Source organism: Grammomys surdaster, unplaced genomic scaffold (assembly GCF_004785775.1).
Source record: "Grammomys surdaster isolate TR1022 unplaced genomic scaffold, NIH_TR_1.0 125708, whole genome shotgun sequence".
Lineage (NCBI taxonomy): Eukaryota > Metazoa > Chordata > Mammalia > Rodentia > Muridae > Grammomys > Grammomys surdaster.
The window spans coordinates 3209345-3234217 of NW_021620542.1; the positions used below are offsets into that span (position 1 = coordinate 3209345).

Here is a 24873-nt window from a genome sequence, read left to right on the forward strand (position 1 = left end):
TAGCATTCTGTTATTGTAAATAAATAATTATTCACATGTAACATAGATGATTTAGTATAATAAAGCTTTAACTCTGAAAAATTTGTACCAAATTATGAGGAATATAATAATATTTTTATGCTGTCTTTCTTCTCTCCGTATTTAAATCTCCAGAATCTATTGGTAAGTGCTTAGTTCTGAAGCGCACTTCACCCCCACTAATTTCCATATTCAGAATATGATTATTATTAATAATAATAAAATGCATGGCATGCATTTTACTAACTGTCAGTGTAGGCACCAGATCTCTGTAGTGGCGCACACATGCTTACCTCCACAGAACTATTTATCTTAAGAACACTGTATAAATAAATAAAATAGTACACAAGTTAATCACACAGTTGTACATTGATGAGTAGCATAAGATTCCAATCCTGAGTGTTTGTTTCTAGCTAGTTTGTAGTATTTCCTCAAATAGTATATATATATATATACATATTTTTATATATATACTTAAATAGCTTAGCTAGTATTTTCCTAAACTGTGTCATTAAAAATGCTATATAGTTCTTTTTTTAAGGATACAAAAATTATAAGATATACTTCTAACCCTATGTGATCCCAGATCTAAGAACTCAGTTGCTTCTCTGAAACAAGGCAATTCTGCCTACTATGACCTTTGCCCTCTGTGGTTTAATGCACTACCTTGCTTTTATGATCTAATGATATGATCTAATATATTCCTGTTTACCAGTATAGTAATTCAAGTTTCTTTTAAGACCTTATTTAATCTGTAAATCTAATCGAATTCTTCTCCCCAGCCCTAGCCCCCTTCTTCTCGTACTAATGCTTCTTCTTTCTAATCTTATTTGCATTCATATTATCCACCCAGGTGGTACACCAATAAGAGGTAAGAATGCTGACCTAACGTTCACAGAATGATCTTGCTCATTCTCCCTGTCCTCTCATCTCTCTCATCTCTGTCCTGTTTTCAGATCCATTCCCATAATGTCCATCAACCTGATTTCTTTCCCTCCGTTTGGTTATGATTCGTGATTCTCACCTTGTGGACTTTCCTTTTCCTTTTTCTCTTTGTTTTGTTCATTTCTTTATTTATGAAAACGATTATTTAAGTTGTGATATGCTTCAAAGAAAGCATATCCAGGTCGTTAGACCACAGAGCAGTCACAGCTTACCATCTGTCCCTCTTAATTTTTTTTTCCTTTTCTTCTTCCTTTTTCTTTTTTCTCTTATTTTTTTTCCTTTTTTTCTTCTTCTTTTACCTTTTTTTTGTCCAACTGGAGAAAAAAAAAGATCATTTTTTTCTTCCTTAGCTGTTCTTGTTCTGGACCAAAGCCAGGGCGGTCTGGAGAACAGTGGCAGACATGCAGAAGACAGCCTGGACCGTCTGCTTTTTGTCTTTATCTTTCAAAAGGATTTTGCTTTTGTTCTTCAATTCTTTTTTCTCTTACTGTCTTAAAAGTCAAAGAATGACTCCCCCTTCCACCTGACCCTCCTTCAGTCTGACAGCAGCGCTTTTTTCTCTACTTCTTTTTTTCTTGGATGCTCGTCTCTGGATTTTTGGATCTTCTGTCCTTCAGCCGTGGAAACAGGTTCTCAGTACTCTTGGTGGTATGTGGTATTGCCGGTTTTTCATACTTTGACTCCGTGTGCGTTTCTTTTGTAATTCTTCTTTTGTATTTTTCTTGGGGTTTTGTGACACCACACTGCTAATCCCACAGTGGATTTTGATGGGTGTCTTAGGGGATCTATCCAGAGGTCCTCGAGCAGTGATTGGTTGGCTCTTCCTGGCTGGCCTGGGCCTGGCTTTTGAACTTTTTAAAAACTCCTCTAATGCGAACGCTCTTTGCTTTTCAGCAAATGTCAGAAATGATTGTAAGTTGTGGCAAACCGTCTTTCTTTTCTTAAAAAAGTCTGCATGTCTTAAGGGAGTTTTATTTCTTTAAGTGATATTTTCATAACTGATAATGACTAATTTTAATTTTTTTTCGCTTCGTGCAGCCTTTTTGTGCTCGCTGCCTATTTTTGGCTTTCTTCCGCAGAAGACTTTCTTGAAAACTCAGCCTGGTTTTTTTGAGCGTAACTATCTTTTGCGCCACTTTTGTTGTCAAAATGAAACAAAACAAAACCAAATATTAATCCTTTGTTTTATTTAAAAGCCATACTTCCTTGAAGCAGTCTCACCCATCTTCATTTTATTAGTCTAGGAGCTAAGAGTGCTAATTATGACTAGAAATCTTGCTTGGGATAAAAAAAGAGATATTGTTTCCTTGTGCTAGCATTGATGATGTAAAAAAATAATCTCTATATGTTTTTCTCATCGCATCATTTTCTGTCTGTGCAACTTAGCAAGAGATTGAATCGACGTTGAGTGGACCTTCGCTTTGCAGGGCTTTTCATATTGTTAAGAGGTTTAGCTCGCTGAACCCCAAAAGCCTTCTCTGACCGCTTCTTTGGTGGTATATTTTATATCCATACAGGAGCCCTGCAGATCGAACAGAGCGAAGAATCCGACCAAGGAAAATATGAGTGTGTTGCCACCAACAGCGCGGGCACTCGCTACTCTGCCCCTGCCAATTTATATGTCAGAGGTAGGAATGACATAACCCTGGCATGGCTCTCCATTCAGGCACAGGGGGAGTTGAGATGCCCACAGGGTCTGTGTGATTATGAAAGTATTTAACAAGAGGATTTGGTAATGATGACTGTCCCTGAATCAGTTTACTCTGTAGAAAATTAAAATCTCAAATCTGTTGTTTTTCAAATCTTCATGATGCTTAAGGTTTGTAGATATTTATTTGCATTTTTACTCCTGATTCTCTTTTGACTATACTGACCGACTGTGCTTGGCATTTGTTTGAAGTTGTCTTCGTTTCTTTTACTCTTTTTGTTGTTTCTTATCTTTTTCCTTACAAACCTTGAAATAAGTGCTCGGTGTGCTACTAATCAGCCCTAAGCATGAAGGTGTTTACATCTCCATGATGTCTGCTGTGGAGCTAGGGGCCTAAAGGCTCCAACTTAAGAAAAACAGTTGCTATGTAAAAATAGCACAACTGCATTCCTTTCTCTTTTGCTTAGCTTCCTAATTAGAAAACAGTTTTATATATGTATATGCATTTATATGTCATAAGGTAATGACTGTATTTTAGGGACTAGTATTAGCTGTTCTTGAAGTAGGAATGAATTATAAAAACCCATTTGTGTTTTTTTTGATGAGTATTTAAATGACCACATCTTGAGCTTAGGAATGGCTGTACCTTTCATTTCAGCTGGAAGGTATCCCCCTCTTTCCCAGAGTTGTCAGAGCTAGTCCCTGGTGGGTCTTGTTTTGCTTTGTTTTCTGGTACAAACATTCCTATTCTGGTTCTACAAACCTGAATAATTACAAAAGAAATGGATGGGGGAGGGGTGGTTGCAGCCTGTGAGAGCTTTCAGGTACTATAGAATGGGGTTCCTTAAGAAAATACCTAGCTTGATTTTGAAATTTTGTCAGAGATAATTTTGTGCCCCTGGGGATGCTTTTTTCCTTTCTCTCTGTAGAGTCTTTAGGGGGGATGAGGGTGGGAGTAGAACCTTTTTTTCCCTAAATTCCTTGAGGGCCCCAATCCTTTTTCTCACAATGGTGACCTCCTTTGCTGCATGAGGCATGTATTCCTCTATGGAAAATTTCAAAATGATGCTAGCTATTGTTCCTAATACTGCATTAGTCCATGAGGTATTGCTAACTTTTCCAGCTGGGGTAGGAAGATGAACTAGAGCAATTAACGATGTTCAAGTAGTGGTTGAAAGCCTTGATATGGCCTTTTTACTCTCTCTGTGTTTCCCTTGTTTTTCTCCTTTTCCTCATTTCATTGTGTTCTGCATCAAACCCCCCTACATCCCTCAGAGCTGCGAGAAGGTTGGTGTGTTTTTTACTTTTTACCCACCTTACAAAACTACTACTTAAATCGATAACAAAGAATACAAATGAAATGAATGTAGCTGCACTGTGGTCTTCTTTTGGTCAATGGTATAATATTGCAGAGAATGTTTTGGCCTTGGCTTCTGTTGCCTGCTGATGGTGTCCAAATACAGTGCATGATGGGAGAGAATATACCTGGGTGCATGTGAACGGTAACACTTAACTCTCTATGGTCCAGTGCATTGGTCAGTGTTCCTGCTTTTGTCTCCTCCCCAACTCTTCCCATTTTTCACGCATCTTTTATTTCTGTCTCCTCAAGGTGCCTGCTGCCCCTAGACAATGTTTTGTAACTGTTCCCTGACCCTTCCATTTTTCTTGATATGTTCTTTGATGCCCCAGAGTCTGTGCTGGCCCCTGCTTGCTTCAGTAACCTCTGAGTTGACTGCAGGAGGCATGCTTAGCACTTTCTTTCCTATTACTGTCTCAGACCCCCCCACACCATTGCAGTGAGCCCTCTCCAATCAGAGGATTTCTCAGCCTAAGTTTAGCCAGAGTTCCCAGACAGAATTCCTTACCTTGTTCTTGGGGTTAAGAAGTTGATTTCCAGTCTTTTCCTATAACTTCAGAAAAGCACTGTTTACTATCTGTATTTCCAGAATATTCCTGAAGGTTGCCCTTTTTATTTAAAGTTCTCACAGTGTAAGGTTTTGCCCCTAAAATCCAAGATAGAATGGATTCTCTCACACCTTAGCTTTGTACCATGTCAAAGTACATGTATTTAAACGTACCTGAACATGCAGATTATCTGAAGCAGGAACACTGAACCGTGTTTGTTTGGTGGTGGTTTTTATTTCCTGTGTCATGTTGTTTTAATATGGTTACTCCTCTTAATGTCACATCCTGCTGTGTATTTAAGATTGAATGTCCATCATTTTGAATGTAGACATTAAATTTCTTTTACTGGATTCTGTGGTCATTGATGCTATTTAACCTTATATACAAACTGAATGGAATCCTGAATGTGAACGCCCTCCCCTGAGTCTACAGTCCTTACCTGTAACAACCTCCCTATAACCTGTAATCTTGTAACTTTCAAGTCCCCATCTCAGTAACTACATTCTACCTTCTGTCTTTGTTTTTGTTCTTATTTTCCCACTATTTCTTCATTGTCCTTATCTAGGATTCCAGCCATTCTTTCAATGTTCTACTGTGGGCCTTAAGAGTCCATTTTGCGCATGATTCGCATGACCCAATCCAGTATAATATCTATTGGTATAATGTGTTTCTTCTTCTGTTATTGTCAGTTTCTATACACACAAACACACACAGACACACACACGACAGACACACACACAGACACTGGCATAAACAGACTCATACACATACCACATACAGACACACACACACAGTACATACATGCACACACACACACAACACACACACACATACAAGACAGACACACACAGAGACACTGGCATAGACACACAGATACATACCACATACACACACACACACACACACACACACACACAGAAAGAGACAGAGAGAGAGAGAGAGAGAGGGAGAGAGAGAGAGAGAGAGAGAGAGAGAGAGAGAGAGAGGATACACACCTACCACACAGAAGACACACCCACAGAAGATATACACAGATTTAGACACATACATATTTCTATGTTTGTTCCATCGTTAGTTGAAGTTTTGAGGCTGTATCCCTCTGAATCTGAAAGCAAATAAATTGCTGTGTCAGTGTCCTCAAGGTTATGTCTTCCAGGGTGAGATGTGACTGCCCCATACACACATTCATATCAGCTTCGAGTACACAGAACTGAAGTCAGTCTTGCTACTCACACATGCTGATGACCTTCTGCCACCTAATGAATATACATGCCTGCATAGAATCATTGTTATATGCATGGATGTATATAGTTTGGTGTTTCTCTTATGCATGGTGTTTGTGTACTGTTAATTTGTAAATAGATTTTCATTTTTTTGTGTGGGGCCTAAGTAGGTCTGAATCAACTGTTAGATGACTGTGTCTAAGATATAAGTGATTAAACTAAATAAATGATTCTGTGTATAGACACACCATACTTGTATGGTCTGTATTATCCACAGTTTATCAGTTTATCTTTTTGTTGTGATTTTTGGATAATTTACAGTATGTTTCAATTGTTTATTCATGTCTGTCTGGTGCATGTCATGTGTTTAACAAGCTGCTTCATTCTTGCCTCGAATATGTTATCATGTGGCCTTGTGTTTTATTCCAGTTCGCCGTGTCCCACCAAGATTCTCTATTCCACCCACTAATCATGAAATCATGCCAGGTGGAAGTGTAAATATCACCTGTGTGGCAGTGGGGTCACCAATGCCTTATGTGAAGTGGATGTTGGGGGCAGAAGATCTGACACCAGAAGATGATATGCCAATAGGAAGAAATGTCCTAGAACTAAATGATGTAAGACAGTCAGCAAATTACACCTGTGTTGCTATGTCGACACTGGGCGTCATTGAAGCAATAGCACAGATCACTGTCAAAGGTATGTTCAGCTTGTGCTCTGAAAATCGTACTTATGCTCATCTTAGACCTAGAATTTTAAAATGAATCAACTTATCTCTCAGTGCTTCAACTGTCTAGGGCCTAATCTTGTCTGTGGTATTATATAAAATATTCATGTCTTAGGTAGACAGATTTCTCTCACCTTTCCCTTCCCCCTTGGCCCTCTCTCCCTCCTTCCCTTTCTTCTTTCCTTTTTGAGATATTAGATATTGAATCTAGATGCTGAGTGTTCTATTGCTAAGCTACATCCTCAGCCCCTCCTTAATTTTCAGTTTGTGACAGTGTCTCATTAAACGGCAGAACAGTTTGAATTTACACTGTATCCCATAGAACCCATCAATCTCTGATCACTTGCTTTAGCCCCCTGAGTAAGTTGGATTACATATTTATTACTAGAAGCCACATGCAGATTATTTCCTAAGATATTAGCAGTCTAAATTGGAATAACCATTACAATATTTAGAAGGAAGTCTGATTTAGTCACTGAGCAGACAATCCAGAATGCTACACCAGATCTGCTGTTCCCATAAGATGGATAGCCTGCAGACTTTGTACTGGTCCAGATTTTTGATAGGGGTCTTAAGAAGAATGTTAATAACTGTCATTAAATGCATAAAATATCTGAAAAAGCAGAAATAAGAGAAAATGCTGAAATCAGTATAACCTAATAATAGATGCTCTGTTTGATGGCCCTACCATTAAGAAGCAAAATGCAAATGGATCTGTTCTATCTTAGTTCTGTCCTTCACCTTGCATATATGAATACTCATGAAATACTCTTCTCCAATAAATATACTAAATATAACCAAAGTAGTACATTCTGTGAAAAAAAATTTCAGCAAAAGCGGAGTTGAATATATGTGAATACCACTTTCTTTTACGCAATACTTACGTAATTTTAGAGAACTTACAAATTGGGTCACAGTGAGGGTGATTTGAGTTTCCTGCCAGTGTCTAGAATTAGTGCAAAATGAACTCAATTCATCATGCCATTTTAGAAACATGAATCTAAAAACTGAAGCAAACTTATTATAATTGATATCATATCTGTGATTTATGTGTGTGTATACAGTATAGCATATGACAACAAAAATATACATTATTCATATAGCATCTATGTAATATATCTTATGTATCCTTAAAGTATTAAGCATATTTGTCTTTCTTCACACATCATAGATATACAACATTACCATAAAAAGTATGATAATGCCATCACTCATGCCACCTCAATAAACACAACCTTATTTAAGAATATTTTACTTACCAGGAAAGGTCACAGTGGTCTGCTTTACCAAATGAAAGTCCAGAAGAGTTAAATGGTTTCTTTTTTATTTCTAATTTTAGTAAATTCTCTTTGCTAAATGATGTAATTCTGAAGATATTAGTAATATGCAAATATCAAACCACCTCTTTTCATTATAACTATTTGAGCTTGAGATACTTGAGGTTTGGCAAAGACATTAAAGAATTTGAAAGTGAGAGTAACACCAAGCTAATTAACATATTCACTTTTGTAGCTTTATTTTCCTGAATCTTCCTACCGTCCTATCCTTTCTTACCTCAAAGAATGTTATATTTCATTACATTACAACTTAAAGAAAAAGAAACAAAACAAAATAGGAAAGAAGCCAATGTTTGAGTTTCTTAGCTGTCATCTCAGGGGGTCCTGGGATGCTGGCCTTACACTAACAGGGAACTAATCTGATTATGAGCACTATCTTCTGGGTTGTTTTTCTTTTTATCTTGGACTTATTATTTAGAGTAAAACTTTCAGATTAGGCAACCAGTAAAGATGGCTTATACTCTTAAGCTTTTCTTTTTTGAATTATGTTCTGTTAAAAGGGGAAAAACAGATATCTAAAAGACATTGTTAAAGGAGGAGTGGATGGGAGGTGAAGAGGCAGGGAAGGGACTGAAAGGAGAAGAGGTAAGGAAAACTGTGGTCAGAATGTAATATATAAGAGAATAAATTAATAAAAAATAAATACAGATGTTTGTTGACTAGCTATAGTCTTGGATATGTCTAATGTAGAGTACAAGAATGTTATCATTGACAAAATCCTTTAAAAGCAATTTGTAAATATGTCACTAATTTTCTAAGCAATTTAAATAATTATAAAAAAACATGATTTAAAACGATTATTTCCCTTAAAACTTGTGTATATATGTGGATGTGTGCACATGTGCATTTGTGTGCGTGTGTGTGTTGATGACAAAAAGCACAGACAAAAGACACTGTCATAATGCTTTCTTCATAGTTTTTTAGATAAATTATTTTAGATAGGTTCTTTATAAGTATCTTAGTAAAGTTTTCTATTGCTTTATGAAACACCATGACTAAAAGGAACTTGGTAAAGCAAGGGTTTATTTCAGCTTATACATCACAGTTCATCACTGAAGGAATCAGGCCAAGAAAATCTGTAGAAAGAATTGAAATAGGGTCTGTGGAGGATCACTGTTTGCTGGCTTGCTCATCTTGCTTTTTTACATGTACCAGGACCACATGACCATGGGTGGAACTACTCACGATGGCTGGGTCCTCCTGTAGCAATTATTTATTAAGAAATAATAAACCTGTAAGCTTACCCACTGACCAGTCTTATGGAAGCAGTTTTAAAATTATGGTTTCCTCTTCTCAGATAACTCTCAAACTTGTGTCAAGTCAACAAAGATTGATCCAGAACTAAGATCCACTAACAAATTCATAATGTCTTACAAATAGAAAAGTACTAGGCTAGTAATAGAAATTTAATTTCATATATTCCACACTTAATGTTTATTGGTGTTTATTCAAGCAAGGAATAAGTGGCTAAGCACTTGAAATAAAAATGACAACAATTGCAGTTACTATTTTTGAGAGTCTCAGACACACTGAATGCATATTACTGGATTACCTCATTAATCATCACATAAAATACAGCTGATCAACTGTATAGTACAGCTCCAGTTCTACAGCTTCTCTGGTGTTAACAGAAGGAAAACCAAAAGAAATTAAGTGATTTATCTAGGATGACATAGTAAATAAGTGGTAGATTTGAATACAACCTCCAAAATGTCATCAAGATCTGCTAGTGAGATGGAACCTGGACAACCTCTATGTATTCTACTGTTTTCTTGACTTACTAAGACAGAAGATTTCAACCTGTGGTTCATGACCCTTTGGGGCTCACATATAAAATATTTACATTATGATTCACAACAATAACAAAATTACAGTTATACAACAGAATAATTTTATGATTGGTGGAAACACAACATGAAGAATTATTAAAGGGTTATAGTATTAAGAATGTTGAGAACAGCTGTCTTAGGACATGTTACTTTGTTTGCTTCATCTGCTTAAATCTTCAAGAGGTATATAATCTGGTCAGACTAACTATACTGTATAATGACTGATGTAATACTTAGAAAAGATAGTCATTGTCTTGTTTTCTGTCCCAAAGCCTTACCCAAGCCTCCAGGAACTCCTGTAGTGACCGAGAGCACAGCTACAAGCATCACACTAACATGGGACTCTGGGAATCCTGAGCCTGTCTCTTACTACATCATTCAGCATAAGCCTAAAAATTCTGAAGAACCATATAAAGAAATTGACGGGATAGCAACCACACGCTACAGTGTTGCTGGATTAAGTCCCTACTCGGATTATGAATTTAGGGTTGTTGCTGTCAATAACATTGGGCGAGGCCCAGCAAGTGAGCCTGTGTTAACTCAGACCTCAGAACAAGCACCATCCAGTGCCCCACGGGATGTTCAGGCTCGTATGTTGAGCTCTACCACCATTCTGGTACAGTGGAAGGAACCCGAGGAGCCAAATGGACAGATCCAAGGATACAGAGTTTATTATACAATGGACCCCACTCAGCATGTCAACAACTGGATGAAACACAATGTAGCTGATAGCCAAATCACTACGATTGGCAATTTAGTACCCCAAAAAACATACTCTGTCAAAGTCCTGGCTTTTACCTCAATTGGAGATGGTCCTCTTTCTAGTGATATACAAGTCATCACTCAAACAGGAGGTAAGTCTGATTGATGATGGGAAATAGGGTAGGTGGCTTGGAAAAAAAAAACAGCAAAGATAATATAAGTCTAAGTCATTGAGATGTACATTATACATTTTACTTTCAATTTTGCCTTAATCTATGAAAATTTAGGCAGCATATCACTTTTCTGCTCAGAATCTGTATAAGGGCTACATTATTGCATACAACCTTTATATGTATAAGTATGATACATTGTATATGTATAAGTGAGTACATTACTAATCCTAATTATGCATTAATACATTTTCTCTGGTTTCACTGATACGGTGCACTCATGACTTATTTTTATGGCTGGTGTGACCTTTGTAAGTCCTATGACCCTGTGTGTTTATTTCCTGTCTTTGTGACTCTAAATCTCAAGCATATTTACAGCAGAGTTTGCTTTAATTTACTTTACTGCTGTTACTTGGTTCTTTTGAGCTCGTTCATAAATTGCTTTCCTTGTTATAGAATATGGAAGGAAACTGTAAGTGTATGTTTCACCACAGTTATAGCAAATCTATATTCCTTCATTATTTGGTGTTTGCTGTTCTTCAGTATTTATTTGTTTAGTATATTGATATGCAAGGAAATGCTGTAGACTAGCTTAAGGTTTTCATTGGAAAGTAATAGAGGTCTATGAATATTATTCTACTTTATCCTGACACTTTTCATAAAAATGTCAACTGTTAAGGATTTTTTTATTATGTCCAACAGCTCCATAACCATAAAAATATCAAGAAAATATATGGCGCTTCTATTGCCATTTGAGCTTTTGTCATGTTTTGACTGTAGTGTTGGAGTGACATAATCACAATCTAATTCATAAGGTAAAGCTAAGCTTCGTGAATTTGGATGAGTTTCTTTTTCTGTCAGCTTTTTGTCACTGTGACAAAACATCAGAGTTAACATAAAGGAAGAAATAGATCATTTGAGCTCACAACTTCATAAATTCTAGCCTGTGGTCAGGAAGCTCTGGATCTTTAGCATGAACGCAACAAACACAAAGGGATAAAGTCAGACTGTCAACACAAGAGGGATAGGTTTCCAATTTCTCTTCTTTCAAGGATCATCCCCTCCTAAACAGTCAGCTAAATTCCAGACTGCTAAATGACTAGTGAACAAGGTTTTATTTTTGTTCCTTTGGGAGTAGGTTTAAGTAGTGCATTCTTTAACCCCAGAACTTGGAGGCAGGGGCAAGTAGAACTCTGAAGTCAATGCCAGCCTAGTCTGCATATGGTGTTCCACAAAAGCAAGATTCTACAGAGAACCTCTATGTTGAAAAATCAAACAACAAAACAAAAATGACAAACAACCAAAAAACTAACTTCCATGCTTTTTCTCTCTAAACTTCAGTGTATATGTATATGTATATTCATATCCATATCCATATCATCTCTACCTCTACCTCCTCTACCTCTACCTCTGCCTCTCTACCTCTACCTCTGCCTCTACCTCTACCTCTACCTCTACCACCTCTACCTCTACCTCTACCTCTACCTCTACCTCTACCTCTACCATCTCTATCTCTATCTTTATATGTATGTATCATGGGTATTGATTCTTATGATCTAGCTAGAGGATATGACTTTAGCAGCAACTAAAGAGTGGATCAAAAAAAGATGAAGCAGGTTTAGGGCTTGGGTCCTAAGGCTACTAAGCATAAGAGAAATCAAAGGACACTGGAGATTTCTAGCTACCATCATCTTTATGATGAGGAGGAATTTTCTAATGTGATAGTTTTAGTGTTTTTCTATCTACTATATTTAGTAGGTAAATAAGCCTATAGAGTATATAGTTTATCCATATCATTATTTAAAATTACAAACTTTTTAAAAATTAAAATTAATTTCAATTCTGAACTATTTCAAGTGTTTTGAAAAAAGTTAAAGAACAAGCATTGTTCTTAAAAACAATGTTATACTCAGTCACTAGATTTAGCTAAGTTTTATAACCACAAATTTAAAGCTAACAAGCTAGAATGCTTTAATTTATTTTTAGGAGACAAAGGATTTAACTACCCAAGAAACAAGTTTTTCCCTAAAACTAAAATATGTCAAAATATGCAGATCTCTGAGACTCATGAATATCTTTATATTCAGAATATTGAATTACAGAAACTTATCCTATCCCAACTTAGTGAAAAATGTAAAAGTGGTATTTAAAAAGTATATTTTTGATTTTTTTTATTACCAAAGGACATGAGCTTAGTTCCATGGATGTTGCAGTGTAAGAGGAAATTTGAGTTATTTTAATCCAATAAATTTGCTTTTGGAAGGTCTTGTTTAATTCAGTAACAAAATTAGAAAATGTACTCAAATGTATGATGGTATATTATATAGCTTTTAGTCTCTCTCCATCTCTTCCTGACTAATGGATTTTTACATGAAGACATTTTCAGCAACTTTCCGTAGTATAGCTTGAATACTCATGGAGATGTAAAAAGGCCAAGTAGCAATGCTTGCCAAGGTTAGCAGTTTAAAACACCTCTCCAGGTAGCACAGTGACTGGCTGTGTCCTCTAATCTTCATTAACAATGGCCTGGGATGTTAGTGGCAACTGTCAAATGCCAGGTTATCAGTTCTGATGAGGTTAAGTTAAAGCTAACTATTCTCATTTCCTTCCTGATAATTCCTAGAATCATGGATACACAATGCCACCATCAAGTATTCTTTTTGGATGGTTATTTAAATTCTAAGGAAAACATAATTTTTACTATGCTTTTTGTTTTAGTAAAGCTGCAAATCCATGCCATTCAAAATAACTTAAGTATGTTTATAATTACGTAGAAACCAAAACATACACTTTGACATCTGTGTCTGACGGGTGCTCTTTTTATTTTATTGCCATGAATCCCATAACACCAGCATTCCTCATTTTATTGAAGACAGATACAAAAATGAATAGATAAGCAAAAAAAAAAAACTAGAACAAAGTAATTTTAATAGATAAGTCATTTTGCATTTTATCTAAGATAACTGACATCCTGGTGGATAGAAATTAGATATTTATGTAGTGTATTTCTAGTGGTGGAGAAAATCAAATCATGATCCTATTCTGTGATCAACCAAAAGAGTACTTTCCCTTGTCTGTAACTATTAGTAGAGCTGATGATAATATTGAATATAAAGTATACTTTTAAGATTATTGTATTCTAGAAATATGGGTCACTCCCCTTCATTTTCCATAGCTCTATTTTCTTGTGTAATCGTCACTTACAATTAGTTTAACTTGAAGATATGGAGAATAGATGGATGTTGGCAAGGCAAACATTTATACAGTTACACACAGACACTCTATTTCACATACAACATCTAGGGAGAAAAGAATCAAAGTTTTCTCGAATTGGTTATTGTAATCATATAGGATGACTTTATTTGGGTGAAGGAACACAGACCTGATAAAGAAGACTTAGGAACTACATTTTTAAGGCATTAAAATAAATGTTACTTTAAATTCATGCTTTCTGGCTTGATAAGCCTTAAATTTTGAGTTGAGTCATTTCTGAGCTTTCTTTAGAAAAAACTTCTGATCTCATTTGGAATAATCTTTGGACAAGTCTGCAGACTCCTTTAAGGGTATTTGATGTAGATTGGCCTTAAATTTACAGTGCCTCTGATGACCACCATGAACTCCTAACTCATCTCCTAAATACTGGGATTAGAGATGTACAACACCTTGCCATCTTATTTTTTAAGTATTCTACCACAAACTTTTAAAATTCAAAAACTGTTATAAATGACAACATTGAGGAATATTCTTATAAAGGTTTCTAGAACTTTCTAAACCATTTCATTACTTTATATCTCCAGGCTGATATAAGCAAACTACAAAAAGCCTACATTCTAATGCTCAAAAATCTAAATCTAATGTAAAGCTTTCTGTGAATGATTTTAACAATCAAGAAAGAAGCAATGGATATAAATATAATCATAATAAAATTTAACTTTTTATACTTACATTTACTGACAGTTGACAATATATTGTGTCACTCACAGAGCAGATAATTTACTTTGAATTGTGTTAGGGTTTATTAGATTTTACTTATAAACATTATCTTGTCATTTCACTTAGGTGCTTTTTTGTTGTAACAGTTTCTGCACCAATTAACTGAACATCAAGGATAGGAAACAATTTTCACATTACTAAAACTGATGAGAAAATAAAATGCACATTCTGACTCTTGCTTTCACTGTCATCTGCCAATGTGCGCTCTCTCTCTCTCTCTCTCTCTCTCTCTCTCTCTCTCTCTCTCTCTCTCTCTCTCTCTGTGTGTGTGTGTGTGTGTGTGTGTGTGTGTGTGTGTGTGTGTGTTTAAATATGTGCCTCCTTCTGTTGGCTTTGGCTGTGTTTATACTTACAATACAGTGAGATGAAGTTGTAAATTAGTAGTCTAGTATGGACTCTTCAGTGTCAGTCACTAAATTTTACACAAACACTGATCTCTTCTAGTGAATTAGCAATTCAGATGACATGAGGAATTGTTCTCCTTCCTTAGTTCTTCTTCATTTATTTATATTATATTACAATATAATAATTGTAATTGTAAGCCAGTGCTTGATATTCATCAGTACATTTTTATTCTATTTTAGGATTAATAATTCTTATTTTTTTCTTTCTGGACATTAAATTGTGAAGTAGAATACAACTAACCAAATATAAGAATCATATATAGTTTTATTTATTTATATTTCATCTATTATTTGTTTACCTGTGCACACTGTGTATAAATTTATTTATTGATTTTAAAAATTTGTTTATTTCATTTATATGAGTACAGTCATATAAATGAGTGTATGAGTAGCTGTCTTCAGACACACTAGAAGAGGGCATCAGATCCCATTACAGATGGTTGTGAGCCACCAAGTGGTTGCTGGGAGTTGAACTCAGGACCTCTGAAAGAGCAGTCAGTGCTCTTAATTGTTAAGTCATCTCTCCAGCCCCATGTATATATATTTACGCATGAGTGTGTGCAGTGAATTACTGTGATGTGTGCACATATATGTATGCAGGTTCAAATGCTAATGCATTCATGCAGACTTCAGTGGGTGACATCAGGTTTCAAAGTCTTTTACTCTCTCTGCCTTATTGCACTGAGCAAAGGTCTCTCGATTCACCTGGAGCTAAACTGGTGGCCAGCAATCCCATCAACTATCCTGTTTCAGCCCTTCATAGTGCTGAGATTAGAAGCATTCATGGACATAACCACCATTTTGCATACTACTGGGACTGTGAACTGTGGTCCTCATCTTTACACAGATAGTGCTACTACCTAATTTGTCACTCCCCAAGTCCTAACTATAATTTTAAAGAAGTATCTACACCCTGTCTGTTTTTCCTTTTTTCGGCATATTTTCAATTTGGATTGTGAGAGTGTTGGCATATTTCCTTTTTGGATATATAGTGATTACATTTAACATTTTAGATGTACGTTTTATTTTCTCATCGGTTTTAGTAATGTGAAAATTGTTTCCTATCCTTGATGTTCAGTTAATTGGTGCAGAATCTGTTACAACACAGAGAAGCTCCTAAGTGAAATGACAAGATAATGTTTATAAAATAAATCAAGTACATGAAGATAAAAGAATGTCAATAATGAAGTCTACCATATAAAGCCTGAGAAGAAAACCATGTATGAAAAAATATCTATAAATTTATATATGTAAATATATGTAAGTATGTGTATATTAAGAAAACAGGAATATAGGTGTTGTGTTGGTTTCTATTATGCTTGGCCCAGTGAGTGGCACTGTTAGAAGGTGTGGCCTTCTAACAGTGTATCATTGTGTAGGTGTAGGTGTATCATTGTGGTGTGGGCTTTAAGACCCTCATCCTGTGTCTTAAAAAATACTGGCTGCCTTGAAGCCAGTATTCTGCTAGCAGCCTTCAGATGTACTCTGAACTCCTCCTATACACCAAGCCTGCCTGAACATTGCCATGTTCTCACCTTGATGATAATGAACTGAACCTCTGAACCTGTAAGCCAGTTCCAATTAAATGTTGTCCTTATCAACGTTGTCTTCTTCATGGTGTCTATTCACAGAAGTAAAACCCTAACTAAGACAGAAACTGGTACCAGGGACTGGAATATTGCTGTGATAGGCCTAACCATATTTTTGTTTGGAAAAATGTGGATTTGGAAAGCATTGGAATGCTTTAAGTGGGGCTTAATGGGCTATCCTAGTAGGAATATGGAAGACTTTGTTGTATTGAGTAATTTGCAATGTGCTGACATGGACCAAGAGGTTTCAGTGGAGAAGAATTTTAGTATGTGGTTTAGAGACTGGTTTTGTGGTATTTCGGTGAAGATTGTGACAGGTTTTTGTCATTGTCCAAAGAGTCTGCCTGAGGCTAAGGTGAAGATATTTAGATTAATTACTTTGAAAATGACAGTCTGAAAACAGCATGGTATAAATTCTGTTGTGTGCTTTCTAAAGTTCACTCTTATGAAGAACATTTTAATGAAAAGGAGCAAATTGAGAAAGGAAAAATATAAAATATATGGTTCAAGGGTTCACTTAAAGGGGCACCAGGAAATAGAATGGAGCTGAATCCCGTATTCAAGGATATTAAATTGAATTAAGGGAGTAGTAACCTTGGCGCAAAATTCCACCCAGCTAAATTTAGGTCCAGGTATGGTACAAGCCTTTAATCCCAGGAGGCAAAGATCTCTTAAGTTCAAGGCCAGCCTAGAACAGAGCAAGTTCTAGGTGCAGAAAAACTTAAATCCAGTCTGGGTGTTCCACACCTTTAATCCCAGAGTTTAAGAGACAGGAATGTAGATCTCCTGAATTCAAAGTCAGTCTACAAAGCAAGTTCCAGGACAGCCAAGCTTAGGCAGTGAAAGAGTTGGGAAACGGAAAGCTGGTGATAATGTAATAGAACATCGGGGCCATGTTCCAACCCCAGCAAGCAGTAGAACTCGGCAGCTTTGGCCAAGTGGCTCAGGCTTTAGAGTTCAGAATAGAAGAGACTACTGGGACAATTGATGCTGGTTAGCTGGAGCTAAGAAATAGGTGCTGATTTAAGATCAGCATCACTGAGGTGAAATCTTCTGGGAAGTGTTTTCTGAGAGCACAAAGAAGTTGTGTTCCAAAGATAGCCAAGGTTGTACCTCCTGCAGCAGCTATACTTGATAATGTGTAAGAGTTATCCAAGCGGTACTGGTTTTGAAGGCATTAAGAGGTCATGAAGAACAGCTGAGGCTTGGCACTGTGAGAAGCCAGGGAAGGACACTGTTGAAAATGCAGCCTCAGTTACAGTTGACAGCCCAGGACTGAAGGGGTCATGAAAAGGATTTGAGGCTTGGCACCATGGAGAGAGCGTATGAGAGGCTATTGGTGAAGCCTAGTTGCAGTAGAAGACCCCAGAGTATTGAAGATGCCAGTACCTTGTGATGATCACCAAGAACAGCAGCATGAGTAGAATGGATCAACCTGAGCTTAGAGTGCTACAGAAGCCAAAACAGGAAAAGTGACCAGCCCTTTGATAGAGCCCAGAAGATCATATGTGGGTTCCAGACATTGAAACATGAAGCTGTAACGTTGAAGTTGCCTTGGAGACCCAAAGATATTCGAGATGGCAGGGCCATTGGCTAGGAAAGGTGCTAACAGGGAGTAGGACCAGCCCATGAGAAAGAAGTTTGTTGCTGTCAACAAAGATGAAAAAAAAGAGTTGGAGATCTGAAGACCACCTTGGAATAAGACATGGAGATGCAAAGTTTGGAGTTTGCCCAGTTGGTTTCCTGTCTTGCTTTGGGGATTACAATTAAGTGATGGCTAAATCTCACAAATGTCCTTGAAGTTTGGACTTTTAACATTGTCGAGACTGCTATACACTATAGGGACCTTTGAAGTTGAACTAAATTTATTTTGCATTATGCTATGTTTAGGTATGGCCTCCATAGACTCATATGTTTGAAGAAGCCTATGGGGGCCAGGGAGTAGAATGTGATGGTTTGTATATGCTTGACCCAGGGAGTGTCACTATTAGAAGGTGTGGCCTTGTTGGAGTAGGTTTTCACTGAGGGTGTGGGCTTTAAGACCTTCATCCTGTGTCTTAAAATCAATATTGGATTCCTGGAAGCCAGTATTCTGCTAGCAGCCTTCAGATGAAAATGTAGAACTCTCAGCTCCTCCTGCACCATGCTTCCTAGATGTTGCCATGCTCCCACCTTGATTATAATGAACTGAACCTCTGAACCTGAAAGCCAGCCCCAATTAAATGTTGTCCTTATAAGAGTTGTTGTGGTCATGGTGCCTATTCACAGCAGTAAAACCTAAGATAGGTGTGAAACAGGTCTTCTGAAACAAAATTTGATATGCAATATCAATTGATAGGTGATAAAATATTGTTTATTTCTGGGTAGTTTGAAGAAAGCAAATATGTTAATATTGAGTGTCCTTAAAATATTTCTGTGTATATGTTTTTAAGAATTATTTATTTATTTATCCATGTCTTCATACTCACTGTCTTCATACACACCAGAAGAGGGCATTGGATCCATTACAGATGGTTGTGAGCCACCATGTGGTTTCTGGGAATTGAACTCAAAACCTCTGGAAGAGCAGTTAGTGCTCTCAATGGCTGAGGCACCTCTACAGACCGCACCCTATATATTTTTATAATGATCATTAAGACTTAATATATTTGGGAACTTAAAGGTACATTCATTTATTTCTTAGCAGTGTTTGTTTTTTTGTATGAATCTTCAACTCATGTTGGTTGTTTCTAATTTAAAAACTGAACTCCCAGAAAGGGTGCCCTTATTTCTTCCCTCAATTTCCAAGGAAGTTTGACTCTTGGTTTGACTCTTGGGATCCGTAAGCTATTGATGAGGATGACAGAATGAAAGGACAACATATAGTTTATATATATATATATATATATATATATATATATATATATATATATTCATTTCATTTTTGCCTTATGTATTTTGTCTTTGAATTGAACATTTTTCAATCATTGAATTCAAAAGTGTTTTATTTAGAAAATATATTAACAATATCTTCTGAACATATTTTGAACAAGAAAAAAAAAGAAATACAAGTGTATTGAGCATGGCTAGGCACTCAATCCACAAGGTATCAATTTGCTGATGCTTAGTTAGACCCAGTGTCTCTCTTCTAGTACATATGTGCTTTTCTGTGGTCCAAAGCTCCCACAGAGTTTTCTTACTCATCTATGTGTTCACCTCTTATCTGAGGCATTTAGATCTCTACTGCAAGTTTAAAAATGTGCTTACCCCTGCCCCCAAAATCACTTCACAATGAGTCTGTAAATGAAAAGGAAGAAAACCTTCTTGCCTATTACATGACAAGACTTTCCATTAAGTCATCTAGCCAACCCTAGCATTGTCCAAAGGTTACAAAAGAAAAGAAAGCTGTCCCCTGTGGGATGTTGATGTTCCTATTCAATTTATTATTTAGCAGTAAGGGCTTTTTACAGAACCAAACAGAATTAGATCAGTTGAAGATGTGTCACTAAACAAGAATGAAACCTTGAGACCAAATGGGAATACAGGAAAGATAAATTAAAAGCAAAAGCCAAGGACTGTAAGTAAGCAAAAGTTAATTAGGTTTCTAAGATGGTTTCAGTCAGTGTCAACTTACTAGCCTTAGGCAGGGAACAAATCCTTACCCTAGTGACTAGTCCTTAGCCCCTTTGGAATTGTCTTTATTTCTACTTCTTGGAATCTGAACTGGGTTTCAGTTTTGGCTTGAGTTACAGGTTAACACAGATTTCTTTATTCCACAGATTGGTGGAAATGGGGAAAGAAATAAGCAATACAAGTATAGAAGAATTAGTGACTACCACATATTCATGTGTTTGCATGTCACAGCAAGAAACCCTTTTATCTTCAGGATAGTGGAACCCAGTGACAAGTACCCCACCTGCCTCATGGCACTTTGCAATCACTGTAGCATGAGCCAAGCTTTTGACTTTTACCTGCCAGATAATGCATTTGCCATTTGCCAGTCACCATATGCTTTTATTTTCTCCTGAGCCCTTTGCTTTGCCCCTTGATCTTTTATGCCCCTTTGTCTTTGTCTCTCGAGTCTGAATGATTATGTGAGGTCACTCACTGGGCAGGTGCTGGGAAAGAATGATAACCTATTCAGAAAGCACTTCCCAGAGGCATCACATTAATGAGAATCTCATGGTACAGACTTTGGGGTAAGTGGAGGAGAAGAGAGGGCCAGACAAGGACTATTTGTGGCCCTGGGCATTAGTGCAAACATGAGTGAACCACTTTTTCAAGGCATGCACAGAGGTTGATGGCTCTGGCTCCTAGAAATAGACTTTAAATCCCTTTAAGAAAAAGAGTAAGGTCTTCTTATTTTGTAACTATGTTACAGAAAGATGCATGTAAAAGAAAAACAATACATTCTGTAACTACAAAGACTTCTTTTACTGTGAAAATTATATCTAAAGCATTATTTCTATATTTTATCACATATCATTTATGAATAATGTTATTTCATTTGTGCTTCAAAATGTGAGTTTTCAAGAATGCATATAGAAATACTTTGGAAGTTCCTTTCTGCCTCTTGTTATCTTATTCTTGTTATATTATTGTTGTTGTTCTTGGTTGTTATAAAATACACTTCATTTCTAGTACTAGTAAAGTATTTTAGGCTGAATAAAGTTTTCATTATATCTTGTGTGTGTCTCTTTCAAATAATCAGTTAGGTAGACTGAATGACTGCCATGAGAATCATAGCTGACTTCTGTTACCATAATTTCCTGATGATGACTACATCTTTTTATCTTACTAAATTGCTGTAGATTAGAACTAAGCTACTAGGAATGATAACTATTCTTGCACTCAGTCTAATCATTAGACTAATGCTTTAAAACTTAATAACTCTTTCTTCATTGTTATGTGTTGGTCTCTCTGTGTGTGTGTGTGTGTGTGCATGTCTATATGTGTTCCAAATTATGTACATGAATCTTGATCAATTTGTATAATGTTACATCTATGCATAAAATTTCAGGGTTGACCATTGGGTATTAGATAATCAATTAGTATTAATCTAATTAATCTAATTAATTAAACTTAATATAATGCTTTAAATAATTACACGCACCTATTTATATTTAATAAAGCTTTGTTTTACTTTATTCCTAACTCTTTTCTAAGATTTAAGTATTTAAAATAAAATTCTGAGGGGTGATTATTGCCTGTTGAATCTGTTAAGAGTCTATGTAGAATTTTTTAAACATAATTAGTGTCTTTGTTAGGATTTTATGAGAAGAGACATTATGACCATAGCAACTCCTATATAAGGAAGCATTTAATTAAGTCTGGCCTACAGTTCAGAGATTTGGTCCATTGTCATCATGGTAGGATGCATGCAGCATGCAGTCAGACATAGTACTAGAGAAGAAGCTTGAGAACTCTACATCCAGATTGGCAGGCATCAGGAAGAGAAAGATCAACTAGGCCTGGCATAAGGTTCCAAAACCTCATAGCCAAACCTCAGTGATAAACTTCTTCCAACAAAACCATACCTACTCTCACAAGGTCACATGCCCTAATCCTTTTATATATACCATTCCTTATGAGACTACGGGGTCATTTTCATTCAAAATGACATAGTTGGAAATAATACTGAATGTTACATGAAGTCATAGAGACTATTTTTTACTCCATTGTAATATTGACAACTTCAGTGTAATTAGCACTTCTTAGTTTCAGACTCTCTTAAGCATCTTTAAAAATATTTATTTTTATAGTTTTTGAGATCATAATATAATTATAACATTTACCTCTTCTCTTTCCACCCTGCAAATCCTCCACATACTTTCCACTTTTTTCTTTAAAAGTGTCTTTTTCTTTGTTTTTATGTGTTGGTATGTGTGTGTGTGTGTGTGCGTGTGTGTGCATGCATGTATGTCTGTGTGTGCGTTCCTAAATATATAAATGAAACCTGATTAATCTGTATAATGCTACAGATTATATATATATATATATATATATATATATATATATATGATTTCAATTTTAGGGTTGACCATTTAGTATTAGATAACTAATCGGTATGTTCTTCCCTAGGGAAGACCATTTTTCCTGCTTTCAGCATTCCTTACTTTCTTGCTTGTAGTTCATTGTATAGGACTTGGGCCTCCTGTGCTTTGCCCCCTTCATATTAGCATGTTTATTGGTATCATCCTTGTTCAGGTCATATTTAGGCAGCTATGTTGGTGAGACTTCATGGGGGTAGCTTCTGACATTTCTAGATTTCACTTTCCTGGATGTGAGGAGAGAACTATACTTATTTGTGGGTGGAAAAATAAATATGCAAAATGTAGTTAGGGATTATATGTATATTTTATATGACTCATATATTACAATATTACTTGTAATCTATAATTTTACTGTCTTTACAACTGAATTCTGAAACAGACATAATGATCTTGTTAGTTCTACTTCATATTGTGTGCAACTTCATATTGTGTGCCTATTAAACTACTCACGGACTGAGACAGTATTTGTCACATGACTCATCCTTTTGAGAAGTATAAATGAGGTATCTTCAATGAGGCCCTTATATCTCAGATGATGTTAGAGCCTTGTTCTTCATTAAGTGTAATATGTTCTTAACCAGAAGAGTTTCTGGACACTAGTCATGATGGTGAGCTCAGTTCTTTGCCTTCTTGTTTTTAGTACCAGGGCAGCCACTAAACTTCAAAGCAGAACCTGAATCTGAAACAAGTATTTTGCTGTCTTGGACACCGCCACGATCAGATACCATTGCCAGCTATGAACTGGTCTACAGAGATGGGGATCAAGGAGAAGAGGTAAGACTTATAAATCTTTTCTCTGTGGAAAAGATTTACACATGAAAAGAGGACCTTGACCAAAAAACCCAAATGGGTGTTTGGAGCCTTTGGGGATGGGAGTCATAAAAACTACTGTTCTAGATAAAAGCTTATCCTATTCAAGCATCAGGTCATAAGGAAACAGAAAATCCACAAGGTAGAGGGATACCTTCAATTCTCTCTGTAATTGCTCATACTATTTAGTCAGGCCATTATGTAAACATATGAATATTTGAAATTTGTATGCTTTTAAAGTTATCAAGGAAATGGATTTGTTCAGACTGGTTCAAGAGAAAGATGCCCGTAGCAAATGTTTACTGTCATGCTAACCATTATTTGATATATATGAAATATAACTATGTTGTGGAAGGAAAAAAATAGATTGCTAAAGGTATAGAAATCAAAAGAAAAATAAAACTCAATCTCCTGCACATTTACTATTAATAAGTACAGCTCTAAGAGTTATACTAACAAGTCATTTAATTCTTATGACAGTCTTTTGGTTTATATACTATTTTTTCACCTATTTCAAGTGGAAGAAGAGTGATGAACAAGAAAAAATACATACAACTTCCAAAGTTTAACACTCATGATTGGCAAAGATGAGGTTTGAATTTAGACAGGCCCCAGTGTCTGTTTTTATCCTTAAGTCTGACTTTCATTTGGATTGTATTTAGAAAGAGGCCAGTTTCCTAATGGTACATTAGAATACGTTGAGCATTGTCAGAGCAGGAAATGTTGGGCAATCATATAAGAAACGCTGGGCAAAAAAACCTTATAAAGCCATATTAAAAACTTAATCCATGTAACTCATTTTGTTATTTTTTTGTTATTTTTTTAAAAGAAAAAGTCTTCTAAAACTTTATTTTCCTTCAAGTTTTAAATAATCTTACATAATAAGTACTATAAATTCAAATATGGTACATTGTTTTCAATTCTATTTTAAGTTACTTAGTTGTTATAAACTTGGGACTTATTCTGAAGAATAAGCTTTACTGTTTGTTTCTTTTCTGAGATAGTCTTTCATTATCTGGCTCTAGCTGTCCTGAAAATCACTATGTAAACCAGGCTGGCCTTGAACTCACAGAATTCTGCCTGTGTATACCTCCTAAATGCTAGAATTAAAGGTATGTGTCACCATACCTGGCTCACGAATCCACTTTAAACTATATGTTTTTTGTTTTAAATAAATAATGGATTCGTTTGTAATTTCTTGCTTTGATAAAGGCCATGACCAAAAACAACTTGGAGAAGAAAGGGCTTATTTGACTTAGATGTCTTAAACACAGTCTGTCACAGAGAAATGTCTGAGCTTTCTTATACATCCCAAAACTACCCAATAGAGGTATCACACCCACAATGTGATGGGCCCTCTCACATCAATCTTGAATTAAGATTATATTTCATACACTTGCCTACAGGCCAATGTATTGAAAACATTTTCTTAATTATAGTTTCTCCCTCCTAGATGACCCTAGCTTATATCAAGAGCAAAAAACAAAAAAACAAAAACAAATACAAAAAAAAACAAAAACAAAAAAAGAAAGAAAAACGGA

At 36.0% G+C, this 24873-nt stretch overlaps 1 protein-coding gene across 1 annotated transcript in view; it reads left to right on the forward strand.

The window, feature by feature from the left end:
- LOC114639452 (receptor-type tyrosine-protein phosphatase delta-like) overlaps positions 1-23341 on the forward strand; it is a 299955-nt gene extending 276614 nt beyond the window's left edge. The window contains exons 6-10 of the mRNA XM_028788206.1: positions 2481-2591; positions 3887-3898; positions 6169-6438; positions 9905-10486; positions 23163-23341. Coding sequence (XP_028644039.1) covers positions 2481-2591; positions 3887-3898; positions 6169-6438; positions 9905-10486; positions 23163-23341 — 1154 coding nt within the window. The remainder of the gene's footprint in view (positions 1-2480; positions 2592-3886; positions 3899-6168; positions 6439-9904; positions 10487-23162) is intronic.
- The last annotated feature ends 1532 nt before the right edge of the window (positions 23342-24873 follow it).